The 16,167-nt window shown below is 47.5% G+C and overlaps 6 protein-coding genes across 8 annotated transcripts; 4 read left to right on the top strand and 2 right to left on the bottom strand.

The window, feature by feature from the left end:
- Nucleotides 1-188: 188 nt before the first annotated feature.
- TERG_06362 (mitochondrial 54S ribosomal protein YmL41) lies at nt 189-1,002 on the top strand (the record flags this gene model as incomplete). Its single annotated transcript, XM_003233323.1, has 3 exons — nt 189-268; nt 387-677; nt 735-1,002. The coding sequence occupies 3 exons, from the start codon at nt 189-191 to the stop codon at nt 1,000-1,002; spliced, it is 639 nt and encodes a 212-aa protein (XP_003233371.1).
- A 534-nt stretch (nt 1,003-1,536) lies between these two features.
- On the bottom strand, nt 1,537-4,446 carry TERG_06361 (ATP-dependent protease La; the record flags this gene model as incomplete). Of its 3 annotated transcripts, XM_003233322.1 has the most annotated exons (3): nt 1,537-1,624; nt 1,687-3,907; nt 3,972-4,446. In XM_003233322.1, 3 exons carry the CDS (start codon nt 4,444-4,446, stop codon nt 1,537-1,539), a joined length of 2,784 nt encoding a protein of 927 aa, XP_003233370.1. The 3 variants fall into 3 exon arrangements, with proteins under 3 accessions (XP_003233370.1, XP_047606897.1, XP_047606896.1); XM_047750181.1 differs by lacking the exon at nt 3,972-4,446 and having other exon boundaries at nt 1,687-3,794; XM_047750180.1 differs by lacking the exon at nt 1,537-1,624 and having other exon boundaries at nt 1,644-3,907.
- Nucleotides 4,447-5,160: 714 nt separating this feature from the next.
- TERG_06360 (porphobilinogen deaminase) lies at nt 5,161-6,726 on the top strand. Its single transcript, XM_003233321.2, has 2 exons — nt 5,161-5,595; nt 5,684-6,726. Exons 1-2 carry the CDS (start codon nt 5,340-5,342, stop codon nt 6,421-6,423), a joined length of 996 nt encoding a protein of 331 aa, XP_003233369.1. The 5' UTR covers nt 5,161-5,339; the 3' UTR covers nt 6,424-6,726.
- Nucleotides 6,727-7,380: 654 nt separating this feature from the next.
- On the top strand, nt 7,381-8,257 carry TERG_06359 (uncharacterized protein; the record flags this gene model as incomplete). The annotated part of the gene is made up of 2 exons (XM_003233320.2): nt 7,381-8,037; nt 8,108-8,257. 2 exons carry the CDS (start codon nt 7,381-7,383, stop codon nt 8,255-8,257), a joined length of 807 nt encoding a protein of 268 aa, XP_003233368.2.
- Nucleotides 8,258-8,296: 39 nt separating this feature from the next.
- TERG_08903 (uncharacterized protein) lies at nt 8,297-9,510 on the bottom strand (the record flags this gene model as incomplete). The annotated part of the gene is made up of 3 exons (XM_003233319.1): nt 8,297-8,872; nt 8,951-9,227; nt 9,293-9,510. 3 exons carry the CDS (start codon nt 9,508-9,510, stop codon nt 8,297-8,299), a joined length of 1,071 nt encoding a protein of 356 aa, XP_003233367.1.
- An 816-nt stretch (nt 9,511-10,326) lies between these two features.
- Nucleotides 10,327-15,680, top strand: TERG_06358 (uncharacterized protein; the record flags this gene model as incomplete). Its single annotated transcript, XM_003233318.1, has 15 exons — nt 10,327-10,529; nt 10,593-10,789; nt 10,843-10,946; nt 11,000-11,265; nt 11,323-11,427; nt 11,483-12,164; nt 12,220-12,278; nt 12,341-12,410; nt 12,465-12,533; nt 12,604-12,783; nt 12,832-13,902; nt 13,957-14,357; nt 14,417-14,927; nt 14,980-15,165; nt 15,225-15,680. 15 exons carry the CDS (start codon nt 10,327-10,329, stop codon nt 15,678-15,680), a joined length of 4,560 nt encoding a protein of 1,519 aa, XP_003233366.1.
- Nucleotides 15,681-16,167: the final 487 nt, after the last annotated feature.

Genomic DNA, 16,167 nt, shown 5'->3' with positions numbered 1-16,167 from the left:
TAGAGTTCGAGTACGGTGCGCGGGAGAGACCAACCGTGACCATTTTAACCTCAAATGTTCAAAAAAAAGTGCCTTCAATGACAAGTCAAAAGCCATTCATTCTTCTTCTATTAATTCTCCCACTACATACCGCCTCTTGAGGTCCTCACTTGAATTCCCTAACCCTTATTGAGAGGATAGATATTGCAATGGCATCAACAATATCCAAGGCGATACCTAAAAGTCTGCCGAAACCACTTCCACTTGACCAGCGGAAGCAGATATATTTGTCAGTCCACGAATAACAGCCCTGGCCTGCTTTCAAAAACACTTGCAGGATTTTTGACGTCTCAATTCGGTTTGATCATGTTGCTAGATTGCTAACTCTGTGTTGATTCCCTATGCAGACCAGATTTCGTGCTTACGCTCATAAGGACTCCGTTCTTACCTCCTCGATATGCCTCCTTTTGGGTTCCTCTTACGTTCAACAAACTTGACATGAAAGACTATATGAAGAGAGTATACAATGTCGACGTTATCAAAGTACGAAGTTATGTTGAACAGCAGAAGGTTACGCGTGAACTTCCCCGAGGAAGGCAGGGCGTTGGCCCGATGCGACGCCCAATGCCGAAGAAGAAAATGACAATTGAGATGACCGAACCCTTCGTGTGGCCGGAAGAACCAGAAGACTTTGGACCGTAAGTTTAGACTTAGACAATGAGATCTTTTAGGATAATTTCCTAACTGCTACTTAGATGGGAACGTGACACATTCTTTGAAGCCAAGAAGATGCAAGAGGACTTCCAGGCTGCGCACGCTCACGATGCGCCAATGAAGGCACCCACACGAAAACGACAGATGCTAGCCGAACAAGCAGAGCAGGTTCTAAAGGGTGAAGAGCAGTGGCAGCCAACCTGGCAAGCACTGGGCCTGAGCTCTCAGAGGCCATTATTCAACAGGCAAGAACGCGAGCCAAAGGAAGCATCGAAGACACAGGAACCAGTTCAGTCACCAGGAAGCTAAAACTGCGAGTTTCAATCCGGCGCAAGGCACGTGTAGTTATTGAATATAAATTTTTTTTCTTATCTGAAGACAAGAATGGAGGACTACTATGACAAGAGTGTGCCTCTGGGATAATCCCTCGGATATTGGAGGGTTATGTTTTACTGTTTGACCAGCTATAGCGTGGATGGGCTGGTGGCTGTACATTTAGAATATTTTTACTGCTATGTATTATCAGATTATATTATTATATCTTCCCTGTTACTGTGTTGATTAGAAGTTCCATCTCTGATAAGCAGTTGCATATTAGAGATAGGCATTAGGAAGTCATGCAGTTAATTTCAAAAGCATTGCTAAATATACAAATGAATGAAGTATAGAGTTAATTAAACGCTGAAACGAGGGAGAAAGCAAAAGACAACCGAAACATGCAATATTCATTGCTGAACTCCTTGACGTATGTGATAACCCCGTCCTTGAACAACCGTTTCGTTTTCCATTATACGCTCCATTATACTCGTATCATAGGAGAAACTCCCATTTGAGCGAGCACGACTACAGCCGACTCTCAAACACTGGGTGACGTTGCTCTCCAGGCCAATGGCCATCGGGCCAGATCTGTTTGATAGCGTCCCAGATGTGCCTATAAATTGGGGATATGGTTAGCAGCTGGTTTCAATTGCAGTATAATACGTTGACACATACGTAACGTAGACAATATTAAGTCCTTTCTGGACTTCCTTCGGGACATCTCGAACATCCTTGACGTTTTGTTGGGGTAACAGAACAGTTTTGACACCAGCTCGATGAGCACCAATCAGTTTCTCCTTAATTCCTCCAACGGGCATTACCCGTCCACGTAAAGATACTTCACCGGTCATGGCAACCTCAGGTGGAACAACCTTACCGGCAAAAAGAGAAATCAAGGCAATGGTATGGGCGAGACCGGCAGAAGGGCCGTCTTTAGAAATGGCCCCAGAAGGACAGTGGACATGCAAGCTGCGGTGTTTCATGATATCCTCATTAGGATCTTGTGTTAAACCAAGCTCATATGAGTGAGCCTTGACCCAGGTAAGGGCCACCTCGACGGACTCCTTGAGAACATCACCTAGGGTACCGGTGAGTTGAACACTTCCGCTTCCCGGCATATCAGCCACTTCTATAAAGAGAATGCTGCCCTGGCCGCCAGAGGAGTATGCGACAAGGCCTGTGACAATACCTGGCCTGGCCAACTTCTCAGCGATTTCTTCGTCAAACCGTTCAATGCCTAGTATTTCATCGAGGTCATCAACGGACACGTTAGGCTTGTACTGGTCAAGTTGCGATGAATCTTTGGCGTCTGCATATTGAACTGCTTTAAACCGGCATACGGCGCCAATTTCGCGTTCAAGATTCCGAACCCCTGACTCACGGGTATAAGAGGTTATAATCTTGTCCATAACCTCATCCGTGATTATGACTTGGCCTTCAGATAGACCATTTGTTCGAATTTGCTTCGGGAGGAGGTGTTGCTTCGCGATATGCCGCTTTTCAACAGTGGTATATCCGGATAAGTAAATAGTCTCCATACGATCAAGCAGTGGTGGAGGAATGGTTTCCAGAGAGTTTGCAGTAGCAATGAATAGTACCTTACTCAGATCAATGGGGATATTGATATAGTGGTCGGAGAAGGTATGGTTCTGCTCAGGATCAAGGACTTCAAGCATGGCAGCTGATGGATCGCCGTGGAAGTTTGCGCCGCCAACTTTGTCAATTTCGTCGAGGAGCATAACTGGGTTTGAAACTCCGACCTTCTTAAGACCATTGACAATGAGTCCAGGCATAGCTGCGACATAGGTCCTGCGGTGGCCACGAATTTCGGCCTCATCCCTGACACCACCGAGAGAAATGCGGTGGAATTTGCGACCGAGTGATGTAGCAATGGATTTGGCCAGACTAGTCTTGCCAGTACCTGGAGGGCCAACCAGAAGAAGAATTGGTGATTTATCAACTACACGCTTCGACTTGAGCAGCTGTAGCTTTGTCTCGATGGCATCCCGTTCAGCGATGGAAGAAGAGTCATCGTCTTCAGTGGCGTTTTGCTTTGCTGTGAGGTCGTTGGAGAGCTCAGTTATCTGTGACTCAACATCGTTGTTTAAAGATTGCTTCAGCTTCAGGACAGCAAGGTATTCCAAAAGACGCTTCTTGATCTTCTCAAGTCCATAGTGGTCATTGTCTAACTGTTGTCTAGCCCGAGTTAATGTTTCTGGGCCTAGCTGGTCTTCGGTGGCTTTAGACCAGGGAATCTCCGCAATATTTTCTAAGTAGTTGCGGCAAACTCCATATTCAGCATTTGCAGGGTTCATCTTGCGAAGCCTCTTAATCTCCCTGTCGGCAACCTTCTGCGCTTCAGGGCTCAGCTGCGCTTCCTGGAGCTTTTGTTGAAGTTCGTCTATCTCGTTTGGCTCTTTGTCCTCTCCGTCGTCTCCGCTTCCGTTTCCTCGCATGCCAGGCATATTCATCTGCATACCACGCTTGAGGTAGAGCTCCCGCTGCCGAGGGTCGAGTTGTTTGATATCAACTCCCATGGTGGAAGGTATTGTTGTAGTAAATGTTGTCACCTTTATGTTATTTCTCATACCCTGGACCTCTTTGGTCAACATTTCAATGACACGTTCCAGTCTGTCCTTCAACTCGACGGAAGCTAGGACTCGGAGTTTCTCCTCGAAGCCGGCATCGATCAAATCAGCAATGACATCTGCCAAAGCACCAGCTTGAGATATATCCCGTTTCGCGATGAAAAGTTCAAACCGCCGAGCAATCAGAGGAGACATGCTGGACGAAGCCGAAAAAACAGAGGCGAGTCGCAGAACAGTTAGGAGTTCGCGAGATAGCTGTTTAAGCTGTTGGAACAATTCAGGGATTTCGGGGTCGATAGAGTGAGGGACTGTAGAGGAATAAACCCATGTTAGCAGAGTACACAGTGCCTAGCGGAATATAAGCTATCCTACCTGGCTCGTCATAGACCAACACCTCTGCTTCAAAGAAAGGTTTCTCCTTCAAGATCTTTTGCACTGAGAACCGCTTCGCTCCCTCGACAAGCAGGAAGGGCTCCGCATTTGCTCTTCCCTGGACTCCGACCACCTTAGCGATCGTTCCATACTGGAAGAGGTCGTTGACTCCGGCTGCTGCAGGGTTGACAGGCTCCTCGTCTATCGACCGAGCCCTCGCCTTGTCCCCGTCGGTGAGGAGCAACTGGCCGTCTTTGGACAGAAAGGGTGAGTTCAGGGGAATACATCCCACCAGGATCGGAGTGTTGTTTTGTCGTTGCTTTGCATGTCTGCTGAAGAGCGAGGTGAGGAGCGTCGGGATATCGGGGCGGTCTGAGAGCGGGATTCGCAGGTTGACGCTTGGGAGAAGGACCAGGTCTCTGGCAAGAGGTATCAGCGGGACCTTCATGGTCCTCTTACCGCTACTGGAGGCCATCTTCGATCTCCTGGTATTAGAACAGCGCCGCAGGTCAAACGGCAGTCCCGGGGGTGCTCTGCCGCCGCCAGGTTATTACGTCGTCGGGGCGAGTTGGCGAGGTGAGAAGTAGGATGGATATAATTGAGTGTGCAGTCAAGGCTGTTGAGGTCAACACAGGTTGTTTATGTCGGGGGAGTCTAAGCCGGCTCTCGGCAGTGTCGTCGCCTTCGTCGCCTTCAGGGGTGTCTTCTTCTCGTTTTATCGACTTCTCGCTTCTTCTTCTTGCTTCTCCTTCTTCGTTCTGCTGCGCTTCTTCGTCGAGATGCCGAGGTTATCGCCAAGCCGAAAGCCGCCCCTGGAGTTCTGTCAGTTTCACGTGATATTGCTTGCTTAGTCAGTTTGGGTGTCACATGTCAGCAAGACCGCCCCCATAAGTTTGCGTCCTGAAGCTCACCTTGAAAAGCGACGTTCGATCGGTTGTTGTTAATATTATTTTATCTAGTTTGGTGGCCGTATTGCAGAGCTAGTCAGGGCCCCTTTCCTCTTACCTAAGTTCAAAAGTGACAGGACTCAAAAATGTTGGAGTGATGGCCTGGTGGTCAAGAGAACTATGCCTTCAGAGGCCTGCAAAGAGCCATAATTTTGGGAAAACCAAGCCAAAAAAAAAAAAAAAATTAAAATAAAATAAGACAATCTCCTAGTGCTCCAGTCTCTCCAGAGCTACGGCAAGGACCAATCTCTACAGCTTTCTCGCCTGGAATAGCAGTATCGCACCTCCATCGGCAGATTCATTCGTTTTATAGCTCGCAGCTTATTTTTTTCACGATTGCCTGATTACTCTGCATCGCGTCTCACACGCACCCTTTTTTTGCTATACATTTGGAATCCCACGGGCCATACGATCATATAAGATGGACGCCCCGCGCAAGACGTTCACCATCGGAACGCGCAAATCGAACCTGGCCGTACTCCAGACAGAGATCGTACGGGATGCCCTGGTAGCAAGATGGCCAGACTGCGAATTCAATGTGCACACTCGCGATGCTGCTGGCGATCTGAACAAGATTACCCCGCTTCGGGAGTTCACGTCGAAGAATCTGTGGACGGAAGAGCTCGAGGAGATGCTGCTGGCAAAGCAGCTTGACCTCGTAGTGCACTCTTTGAAAGGTGTGATATGCTCTCCTCTTGCCTGCTAAAGTATGGTCGTTTTATAAGATAGCAATATTGATGGGAAATCAGTTACTAACCAGACTAGATGTCCCAACGCAAATCCCCGAGGCCTGCACACTGAGCGCCATCATGAAACGTGAGGATCCCAGAGATGCGCTGGTGGTCAAGAAGGGCCAGCCAAAGACGACACTTGCGGAACTGCCGGCAGGCTCGGTGGTTGGAACGTCCTCCGTCCGCCGTACAGCACAGCTCGGCCGCCATTATCCACACCTCAAGGTCATTGATGTACGAGGTAACATTGACACACGTTTGGCCAAGCTGGATGCGGAAGACGGCCCATTTACGTGTATCATACTTGCAGCTGCTGGCTTGCTGAGATCGGGACACGGAGATCGCATTGCACAGTATCTCGATTCCAAAAATGGGAAGATGCTCCATGCTGTGGGCCAGGGGGCGCTTGGGGTTGAAATTCGGGCTGACGATGAGAAAATGGTTGAGATGCTGCGGGAGATTGGAGATCAGAAAACGACATTCGCTTGTTTGGCCGAGAGAAATCTGCTACGGACACTGGAAGGTGGATGTAGTGCTCCCCTCGGCGTTGAGACTGAATGGGTTCCGGATGCGAGTGGGAAGGGTGAGATGCTGAGGCTTCGATGCATCGTCACCAGTATAGACGGCAAGGAGGCCGTGGAAATCGAGAAGGACTGCAATGTCCACACGCCAGAGCAAGCTGAAGCGTTTGGCAAGGCCGTTGCAGGCGAAATGGTCGAGAAAGGGGCGGGCAAGATCCTTGAAGTCATCCAGCAGAAGAAGAAAGCATGGTAAACACTAACCACCTCGCGTTCGTCCCTCTTTCTGCCCTCATCCCGTGGGATAGTTAACCAGTCAGACTGCTAGGAGGGCTGGTTCAGTCTGAGAGTCGTACTACATAGTTAACTGAATGCGCCTGTCTCTTTGCTTTCTCCAAGATCTAGGCACAACAGGGCCCCATAGTTAGCCTCAGGGGATGGCGCCCGATATCGACTAGTTCGCGCTCTTAGTCTATCTAGGCAGTGAAATCGTAGCTCTAAAAAAGAGTCCAAGTGTCTATCGAGTTCTATTAAAACCGCTCCCGTCCCGTGTCCCACTGGGCGGCGGCATAGAGGCTGTGACTAGTCGGCCCAACCAAGGCTGCTCGCCAACCCAATGCGTATATGTATGTCTATGAACTAGACGGCTCCTGCAGGCGCTGCATCCGCAGAGCCCGGCCTAGAACAAGAGCATCTCAACCCCGGGATGCGTGCCTTCGCATCCGTTTTCCATCTTCCCGTAGCTCTCTCGTCTTCTTCTGCTTTCTTTTGCCCCGCGCATGCCATATAGCCAGGAAGAGGCTGTCGACGGTCCGCTGTCTCTCTCTTTTCCAGACAGAATAGTCGCCCTACTCTCTCGACCTTAAATTATATCCCCACAGGCTAGTTCAACTAACTACCTAGTTAACTGACTAGCCATGTCCTATCGATACTTCCGGCGGGACAGCAGGCTGGACAAGGTCACGCCTAACGACTATCCGCGGATATATCTCTTTGGCGACTCCCTGACCGAAAGGGGTTTCTTCTCGCAAGACGTCGGCTTTGGCTGGCAGCTGCAGAAGTACTATGCAGATAGAGTGGAGGTCGTGAACGAAGGTAGGCAGTTTATCCTGAATTTTCTTTCATATTTCTCTTTCTACTTTTAAATTGCTTGCTATGAGAGTGGCTATGCTGGAGAATCGCAAATTGACTAGGAGAGTAGGCTACTCTGGGTATGTTTAAGCATCCGTTTCCCACTCGGTGGCAATTCTACGAACATGGGCTTATTTGGATCAGACAAACGTCAAGGTCGTTGCGGAGACAATTTAATGAATACCTAATGGGAGCTATTAAGTCAAGAGGACCACCAGCACCGCTCTTTATCACCATATTCCTGGGAGCCAACGATGCATGTCTATCACTGAGTGGAGCCATGGTCCCCCTTGAAGAGTATGAAGAGCATATCCGCCATTACCTGAATACCATACTGGACGACCCTGCCACGCAGGAGACCAAAGTGATCCTTATTTCACCACCCCCAGTGAATGTCCCAGTTCCGGTAGGGGAGCCTCTCCTGGATAACCCAGATGCCGCCATTATTCTGCGCAGTGTGGCATCGCAGAGCCGTGGGCACAGAACATGGGAGTCGAAACGGACGTATGCAAAGAAAATAGTCGAGATTGGTAAGGAGTATGAAGCCCAGACTAGCAGAGTGGCCGTCTTAGACCTTTGGTATGCCCTCACAAAGTCTGTCTGTAGGATTGAAGGGACAACTCAGGACGATGCATTCTATCATCTTGACATCGATGAAATGCTTCCGGGTTCAGGCATGCCTGGTGCAAAGCCCTTTGATAAGGGGTACTTTACAGATGGACTCCACTTTGGAGACAAGGTTAGTATACCCTTTTCGTTTCTGCTCTCTTTTCTTCCTCCATTCCAAAAAAGTCTAATTCAGCGTTCAGGCATATGAGATTCTGGGTCGTGAGTTGCTCGACCTAGCTCTGACAAAGTGGCCGGAGCTGAAAAGGGAAAATTTTCCCCGCCGGGTACGCCTCCGTCAATTGCCAGTGCCGGTAGAAAGCACAGCTAACATGGCATTTGCCCAGGATTGAGGCACACTTCCTCAGCAAAGATCATGAATAAGACATGGCCTAGCCCCGATTCAAAGTATTTCCGGAACCCCTAGGATTAGCCTCTGTAAACTCATCCCAGGCCCTCGCCTTAAGAGTCTCCTCATCAGCCTTTTCAAAATCATCTTCGTCAATCTCCTTTGGGATACCCGACTTTTCACCACCACCTTCAATGATACCACCCCGTCTCCTCTCCTCTTCCAAGTAGTCATCGATGCTCATCGTAGGGAGATTGTGTCCCGGTCGGAATACGCCCCTTTGAATATCGGTTCTCCGGCTTGTCAAGGTAAACGGCTGAAGTGGTTTACCGTCTGGGCTCAGCAGCACCCCGCTATACCGACCACGACCCATCTGCGAACCAATCATGTCAAGACGGTCGGAATATCCCGTTTCCTTCCCGTCTGAAAGCCCTGGTTTGCGTTCGTCTGTTCTTTGGACTGGGGGAAGCGACTGAGCTGCTTTAAGCATGGATAGTTCTTGCGCCAGCATATCCAGGGATTGGAAAGTTCGGTGCGTGTAGAAATTGATTTCCGCGAGGTACACCTGCCGTACTAGGTCATCGTCGTTGTGACTCGAATCCCTGTTTTGCGAAAGGTACTATAGTTTCCCTCCGTTAGCAACCAACCGTCCGTCGTGTTCCTTGAATAATAGACATATAGCTGAGAACAAACAAACCTCTAATTTCCGCCTAAGCTCCTTCTCTTCCTTGAATCTCGTTATTTTCACTTGCCTGCGAGCCGATGCATCATTGGTAGGAGTCAGGCTGAACGACTCCGGCTGTTCAAGGTACTGTTCGTAGAGCTTTTTATTTGAAGGCGAGAGAAGGTCGTATTGGTCTAGTGCTTCAAGAAACCTTTCATATTCATCTCGCGTCTGCTGGAGTGTTTTAAGACGATCCGTACTGTAAGACCGTTGGTGTAGTTCGGCGAGTAGGTATGGGACTGTCAAAAACCTAAAGTTACACGTCGAGCCGGCATTAGCTCACATCTGGTCGTGTCCTCGGGCTATATTGCATACTGTAAATCTCCGGTAGTTATGTCTTCCGCTGATTCATTGGGACTGAACAACGACAGCTGCTGTATGAGTTTCTGGCACTGCTCAAAGGCAGATATAGCTTTGCTGAGCTCTTCCCGGAACGCGGGGCTGTTTGTATCTGCCGCCGTCGTCTCGAGCTCTTGTTTTTTTGCCTTTGCAGAAGCGAGGCAGGATTGCAGGCTTGGGGACGAGCTACTCATGGTAAGTCACTGCTAACTTGAGTGATTCTTGACGTCAAATTACAGATAGCTGTTTCTCGAAGGCCTTTGCTCTGAATGACTTCGCGGTTTTGTGTCTGTTGACCCTGTCGGGCTCCATTAGTTAACTGGTTAGTTAGCCTTGAGCCAGTCCACGTGACCGTAACTACCCTGAACTCTAACTTGAATGCTGATACGAAGCTTCTCAACATCAAATATCAAACATTGGCAGGATTCTTCTTTTTAATCTGCCTGATCCCTTAATGGCTCTTTGGCGGCATCTATCGGTGTCTCAACTTGCAGGTCTGGTCTGAAGTAGCCGAAGAGCACTACTTTAGGGTCGTATGCTGCTAGTATCGAACAACTACTCCGTACACAGCCCCTCCTTTTTTTCCCCTGTCACTTTTCCCTTTCAGCAACAACTTTGTTGTATGCAGTTTGGCTGATGCTTCTTCATGGCTGGTGCGAAGGCAATTGTATCAAGGGGCTGATAGAACAATGAAATAAAGCGAGCTATCCAGTTTCTTTGTATGCATTCACTTTAACTGGTATCTATCGGGCTAGAAACGAGTCTTGTTCCACCTAAAGCAAACATCAGTCTGCAACCTCGCTAGCCATTCACCAACTAGACAGTAAATGCAGATATTGGCTGTGATATATTCTTTCACTTCTCAGCCTTTAGCGTATAAGTGAACTGGCCGTTTCACTAACCTGCTGCGTCCAGGTACACTATTTATATCTTCTCAGAGTTCTTCCTGGTCAATCTGCGCTTTCACAACCAACAACTCTAGCCTTCTGAAGTCAGGAAATACCAATATGATGGGGGATAACTCTGACATCGACAAGGCCACTACAAGTGTCCCTCAGACATTGAAAGAGGAGAACACCAATGTTCCGGCTACTGATTCAAACCCCGAGACTCGATCAGGGACTCCTATTGAGTCCGAGACAGAAGATGAAAAACCAAACCCGACCCACCCAAGCGAGAAACGGCGAGCACTCAGCTGTAAATTCAAGGCTTTGTATGTGATATTAGCCCTTAACATAAACCTTCTTGCTTGCTCCTAATCCATCCCATCCACTAGGTTGTCACGGCGCGCTGAAGCTATCACAGAGGAGGATGTCAAGGCTGTTATCAAGGTAACTGATGATACTCAGCTATCAATGACAAATATAATTGCCAAACAGGACTATACCTCGATTATCCATGACCCTCGTGAGTACCAACTTGAGCTCTTTGAGAAATCAAAGGAGAAGAATATCATTGCTGTACTCGAGACTGGTATGAACTCAAGCTCTATATGCTTAATTAACCTAATACTTATTGTAATATAGGCTCAGGCAAAACACTTATTGCCGTCCTTCTCCTCAAGCATGTCATTGAACAGGAGTTGACAGATCGTAGTCTTGGACTGCCGCCTCGTATTTCATTCTTTCTGGTTAGTTACTTCACCTTATACTTCTATACGCTAAGATACTAAATATTAAGTAGGTTGATAGTGTTACGCTTGTTTATCAACAAGCAGCTGTACTACAGAACAATATACCTCAGAAGATAGACAAATTTTGTGGTGCAATGCAGACAGATCTCTGGAATAAGGAGACCTGGGAAGGCCACTTCAAAAGAAATATGGTTATTGTCTGTACGGCAGAAGTACTTCATCAATGCCTGCTTCATTCCTTTATTCAGATTGACCAAATCAACCTGTTGATCTTTGATGAGGCTCACCATGCTAAAAAGGAGCATCCGTACGCAAGGTAAGATATTGTGATGTTTTTAATAATACGTACATTGAGCTAAAATACTCTATATAGAATTATCAAGGACTTTTATTTAAAAGAGCCTGAGAGGAAGCCAAAAATATTTGGCATGACTGCATCGCCAGTGGATGCCAAGGTTGAGGTTGTGGGGGCAGCAAAGTGTGTACCTTGTATCAATATGGAAACCCCTCTGGGCTAATCAATCTTAACACAGGACTCTTGAAGCCATGCTTGACAGCCAGATAACTACGGCATCAAATCCTGCTCTTCTACGGCAGAGCGTGACTCGGCCAACAGAAGAAATCTGGGAATATGATAGGCTTGAATTGCCTTTCGAGACGCCACTTTATAGAAAGCTTCGGCAGAAGTTTGGTGATATTAAAGTCCTGGAAAAGATATTTAAATTCTCACGTGAGACATCCTCAAGTCTAGGAAGCTGGTGTTCTGACTGGATATGGAGCTACTGTTTGAGTGAGGAAACCCTGCCTAAGCTAGAAGCTAGGTCAAACCGGCCTTTGATGAAAAGTATACCCAACCAGCCCTCATGTGATACGGAAGCTGAAAGGATCAGGGAGGCGGGAGCCATCATCAAGGAACATGAGTTTGGTGACCCAGTCGCTAATCCGGAGCTTCTCAGTCGTAAGGTGCTGCTACTGAGAGACCAGCTGCTACGGCGGTTTAAAGAAAACCCAGATACCCGATGCATTGTCTTTACCGCACAACGCCATACAGCAAGAATTCTTAGGGATCTCTTCAAGAAAATTGGATCTCAATATATTCGGCCAAACCTACTGGTTGGTGTCCGGTCTGGTGGTGATAAAATTGGACTAGACATCTCTTTCAGAGAACAGTTCCTGAATGTGATAGCTTTTAGGAAGGGAGAGATCAATTGCTTGGTATGAGCTCTTCACTTCTTTTCTTTATTTATCAATAGCTAACTAGTGTCATTAGTTTGCTACGTCCGTGGCCGAGGAGGGGCTGGATATTCAAGACTGCAATCTCATTGTTAGGTAACAGTGAATGAATTCAACGAGTATTTAATACCGGGTCCTGGAACTGACTTCAATCTCAGGTTCGATCTTTACTCTACACTCATTCAGTATATTCAGAGCAGAGGCAGAGCCCGGCATATGGAGTCCACGGTATGAGTTACGTATTTGGAAGTTTCCCTAGTCCAAGCTAATGTCATTCCTCAGTTTGCACATATGGTGGAACGCAATAACTTAATGCATGAGACTGCGGTTGAGGAAGTTCGCCGCTCGGAGGTAGTAACAGTAACTTCTCTTAGCAAGAGTTTGCGGAAAAATGAATCTAACTCCATGGCGCTATCTATAGGAAGTTCTCACTCGGTTCTGCAAATCCCTTCCAGAGGACAGGTTATTAAAGGGAACTGGTGACATTGATATGATGATAGAAAAAGACAGGCAGCAAAAGTCTTACACTATCAAAAGCACGGGTGCAAAGCTGACCTACCCTTCTTCATTAGCTGTTCTTGCACACTACGCAAGCACTTTGGTAAGAGTGTCATCCTTGGGTTCAATCATTGACGCTAATCGAAGATAGCAATATGAAAAAGAACTGTCAACTCAGGTTAGTTATATAATCCATCCGAAAGATGGTGCCTTTATCTGCGAGACCATACTCCCCGAGAAATCACCAATACGAGGATGCATGGGAAAGTCGGCCTCGCGGAAGCTCCTTGCAAAACAATCTGCAGCCTTTGAGACGTGCCTGCTGCTGCGCAAGAACAGGTTACTTGATGAATATTTCATCTCAACCTATCACAAACGACTCCCGGTAATGAGAAATGCTCGACTCGCTATCACATCTAAGAAAAGCAACAAATATAGCATGATATCCAAACCTGCAGCGTGGGAACTCTCCAGGGGAGAGTCCCCGACGATTTTATACGCCACTGTTCTCTCACTCTCAGACTGTCAGAAGCTGCAAAGGTCTTACCATCCAATTGTATTGTTGACAAGAGTTCCAATGCCTGACTTCCCTTCTTTCCCCTTATACCTGGAACACAATAAGAAATGCGGTAGCTGCAGCATAAGAGTTGAGGAAGGACTCAAAGTCATACCACCTGAATTGGAACTTTTGACCAAATTCACCTTCAGGGTCTTCGAGGATGTCTTTCACAAAATTTATGAAGAAAATTCATCGCTGGTGTCTTACTTGATTGCACCCGCGAAACTTGACGGTGTTACAGACATCAAAAAGTCAAACCCAGTCGAACTGATCGATTGGCAGATGCTACAATATATTCAAGAAAACGAGGAACTTCTCTGGTCGCCTGATATGCCTAACGAATTCCTCGAGAACAGGTTCTTGGTAGACAAGTGGGATGGGAGATATCGTTATTTCTCAATCAAAGTCGATCCAACTCGACGGCCTCAGGACCCAGTTCCAGAGAACGTGGCCCGACGCCGATACATGGACAACATTATGAACTATTGTCTCAGCCTGTTTAAAAACTCGCGAGCTAGATTCATGCAAAGGTGCAACTGGGACCAGCCAGTTTTGCGCTCGGAACTCATACAACTTCGTCGAAACTTCCTGGATATAGATGAGAACCCGAAAAGTCCTCCTGTGGACTACTATGTCTGCGCGGAGGCATTGAAAATCTCCGCAGTATGGACTCTCTCTATCATATGTTGAAAAGACTATGCTGACTATCTTCTCTAGATCTCTGTTCCCTTGGCCACACAAATATTCGTTTTCCCAGCAATGATCTGGAGAATGGAATCTTATCTCATTGCCTTGGAGGCCTGTGAAAACCTCCAACTGAAGATTCCACCAGAACTAGCGCTTGAGGCATTGACTAAAGACTCGGAGAACACAGAGGAGCACGGCATGGAACAAATTCGATTCCAAAGCGGAATGGGCAAGAATTATGAACGGCTTGAGTTCCTTGGCGACTGCTTCTTAAAGATGGCAACATCCATATCTCTTTTTGCCATGAATCCGGATAACGATGAATACGACTACCATGTCAAGCGTATGCTACTCATCTGCAACCAGAATTTGTTCAACAATGCAATAAATTTGGAGATTTTCAAGTTCATTCGCAGCAGATCATTCTCAAGGTACGCTGACTATGGGATACTCCCTGTTGATTTTGACATCCCGCTAACTTATACCCTAGACGAGCATGGTATCCCGAGGGTTTAACACTGCTTAAAGGCAAAGACAAGAAAGAAGGTCCAAATGGTCCTGAGCATGCGCTTGCTGACAAAACTATTGCCGATGTATGCGAGGCTCTAATTGGAGCATCTCTACTGGCTGGAGGTCCTGATCACAAATTTGACATGGCCACCAAGGCAGTCACGGTTTTCGTCAATAGTGATGACCATCGCGTGGAAAGATGGGCAGACTACTCAAGACTGTACTCTTTGCCAAACTACCAAACAGCATCAGCCAGCGCATCTGAGATTGACGTTGCCAACCAGATCCAGTCAAAGCTCGGCTATTGTTTCAAATACCCTAAGCTCCTTCGGTCCGCTTTCATGCACCCATCGTATCCATCTCAGTGGGCAAATGTCCCTTGTTACCAACGTCTGGAATTCCTTGGTGATTCTTTACTTGATATGGTTTGCGTCAATCATCTTTTTGAGAGATACCCCGACAAAGACCCTCAATGGCTCACAGAGCACAAAGTAAATACAACACTTCCTCCCCTAACTAGGTATACATTACTGACATGATTAGATGGCAATGGTATCCAACAAGTTCCTTGGTTCGCTTGCAGTCAGCTTGAACCTCCATGTCCATCTTATCCATATCAGCAATACTCTCCAAGGCCAAATTACTAGCTACACAGAAGAACTGCAGGCTATGAAAATCAAAATGGAAGGAAACCTTGAGGCCTGGACATACACAAACGAACCGCCAAAGGTGAGTAAACCATCCTACAAGCCAACTATGCGAAGAGATAGTCTTATGCATCTGCTTAGTGTTTACCGGACATTGTTGAAGCGTACCTCGGAGCCATATTCGTGGATTCGAATTTCAATTTTGACGTTGTGGATGATTTCTTCCGAAAGTTCATCCAGCACTATTTCGAGGACATGAGCGTGTACGATACGTTCGCTAACAAGCACCCTATTACCTTCCTTCACACTCGACTCGCCGTAGATTTCGGCTGCACGTTCTACGCCTTGAAAGCAGATGAAATACCATGCGTAGACGGCACCACGGTGCGTGCCCTCGCGGCGGTTTGCGTCCACGACGACATCGTGGCCGAAGGGGTCGCCTCATCTCCTCGCCATGCCAAGTTGAAGGCGAGTCAGAATGCCCTTCAGATCCTTGAGGAGATGAGTGCGGCGGACTTCCGAGCAAAGTACAAGTGCGACTGCCGCGAGAGACAGGAGGAGCACGAGGAAGAGGAGCCGGAGACAGCGGAGGAGTGAAGGTCAGACGTGAACGGCCAAGCCACATACCATCCAACGTGAATGCATTCCCCTCGTCTTCTTGAACTACCTCTTCCTACACTTCCTTCCTTTATTTATGTCTACCCCCTATGTCCTAGTTAGAAACCAGGAACCAAAACCTACACTTGAGTCTGACGTTAAAATCAAAGGCCTGTGCTTAGTCATCATACCCCTGACCCTGAAACCGGCGTGCACTTAGTCATGTGACACATGTAAACATCGCTGCATTGCAGGCCAGAGAAAAAAAAAGGTGAAGCTGGATAATTTGGAGCCCAAAACCACGTTGAAGACAGACAAGATCAAGGCCCGAGAGCCCAAGGGTGTCAAGCTCATAGTGATTGACTTATCTCCCTTAATGCACGACACGTCACGGTCACCGCATATTAGGTCGATGCTTCCCACGAGTCTTGCCTTCTTCCTCCTACCATAACTCTCGATGACAGCGACGGGTCGCGTACTCTAAGTC

Source organism: Trichophyton rubrum, assembly GCF_000151425.1.
Source record: "Trichophyton rubrum CBS 118892 genomic scaffold supercont2.7, whole genome shotgun sequence".
Classification (NCBI taxonomy): domain Eukaryota; kingdom Fungi; phylum Ascomycota; class Eurotiomycetes; order Onygenales; family Arthrodermataceae; genus Trichophyton; species Trichophyton rubrum.
Note: the sequence above shows the minus strand (reverse complement) of the source record. Positions and strands in the feature narration are given on the sequence as shown.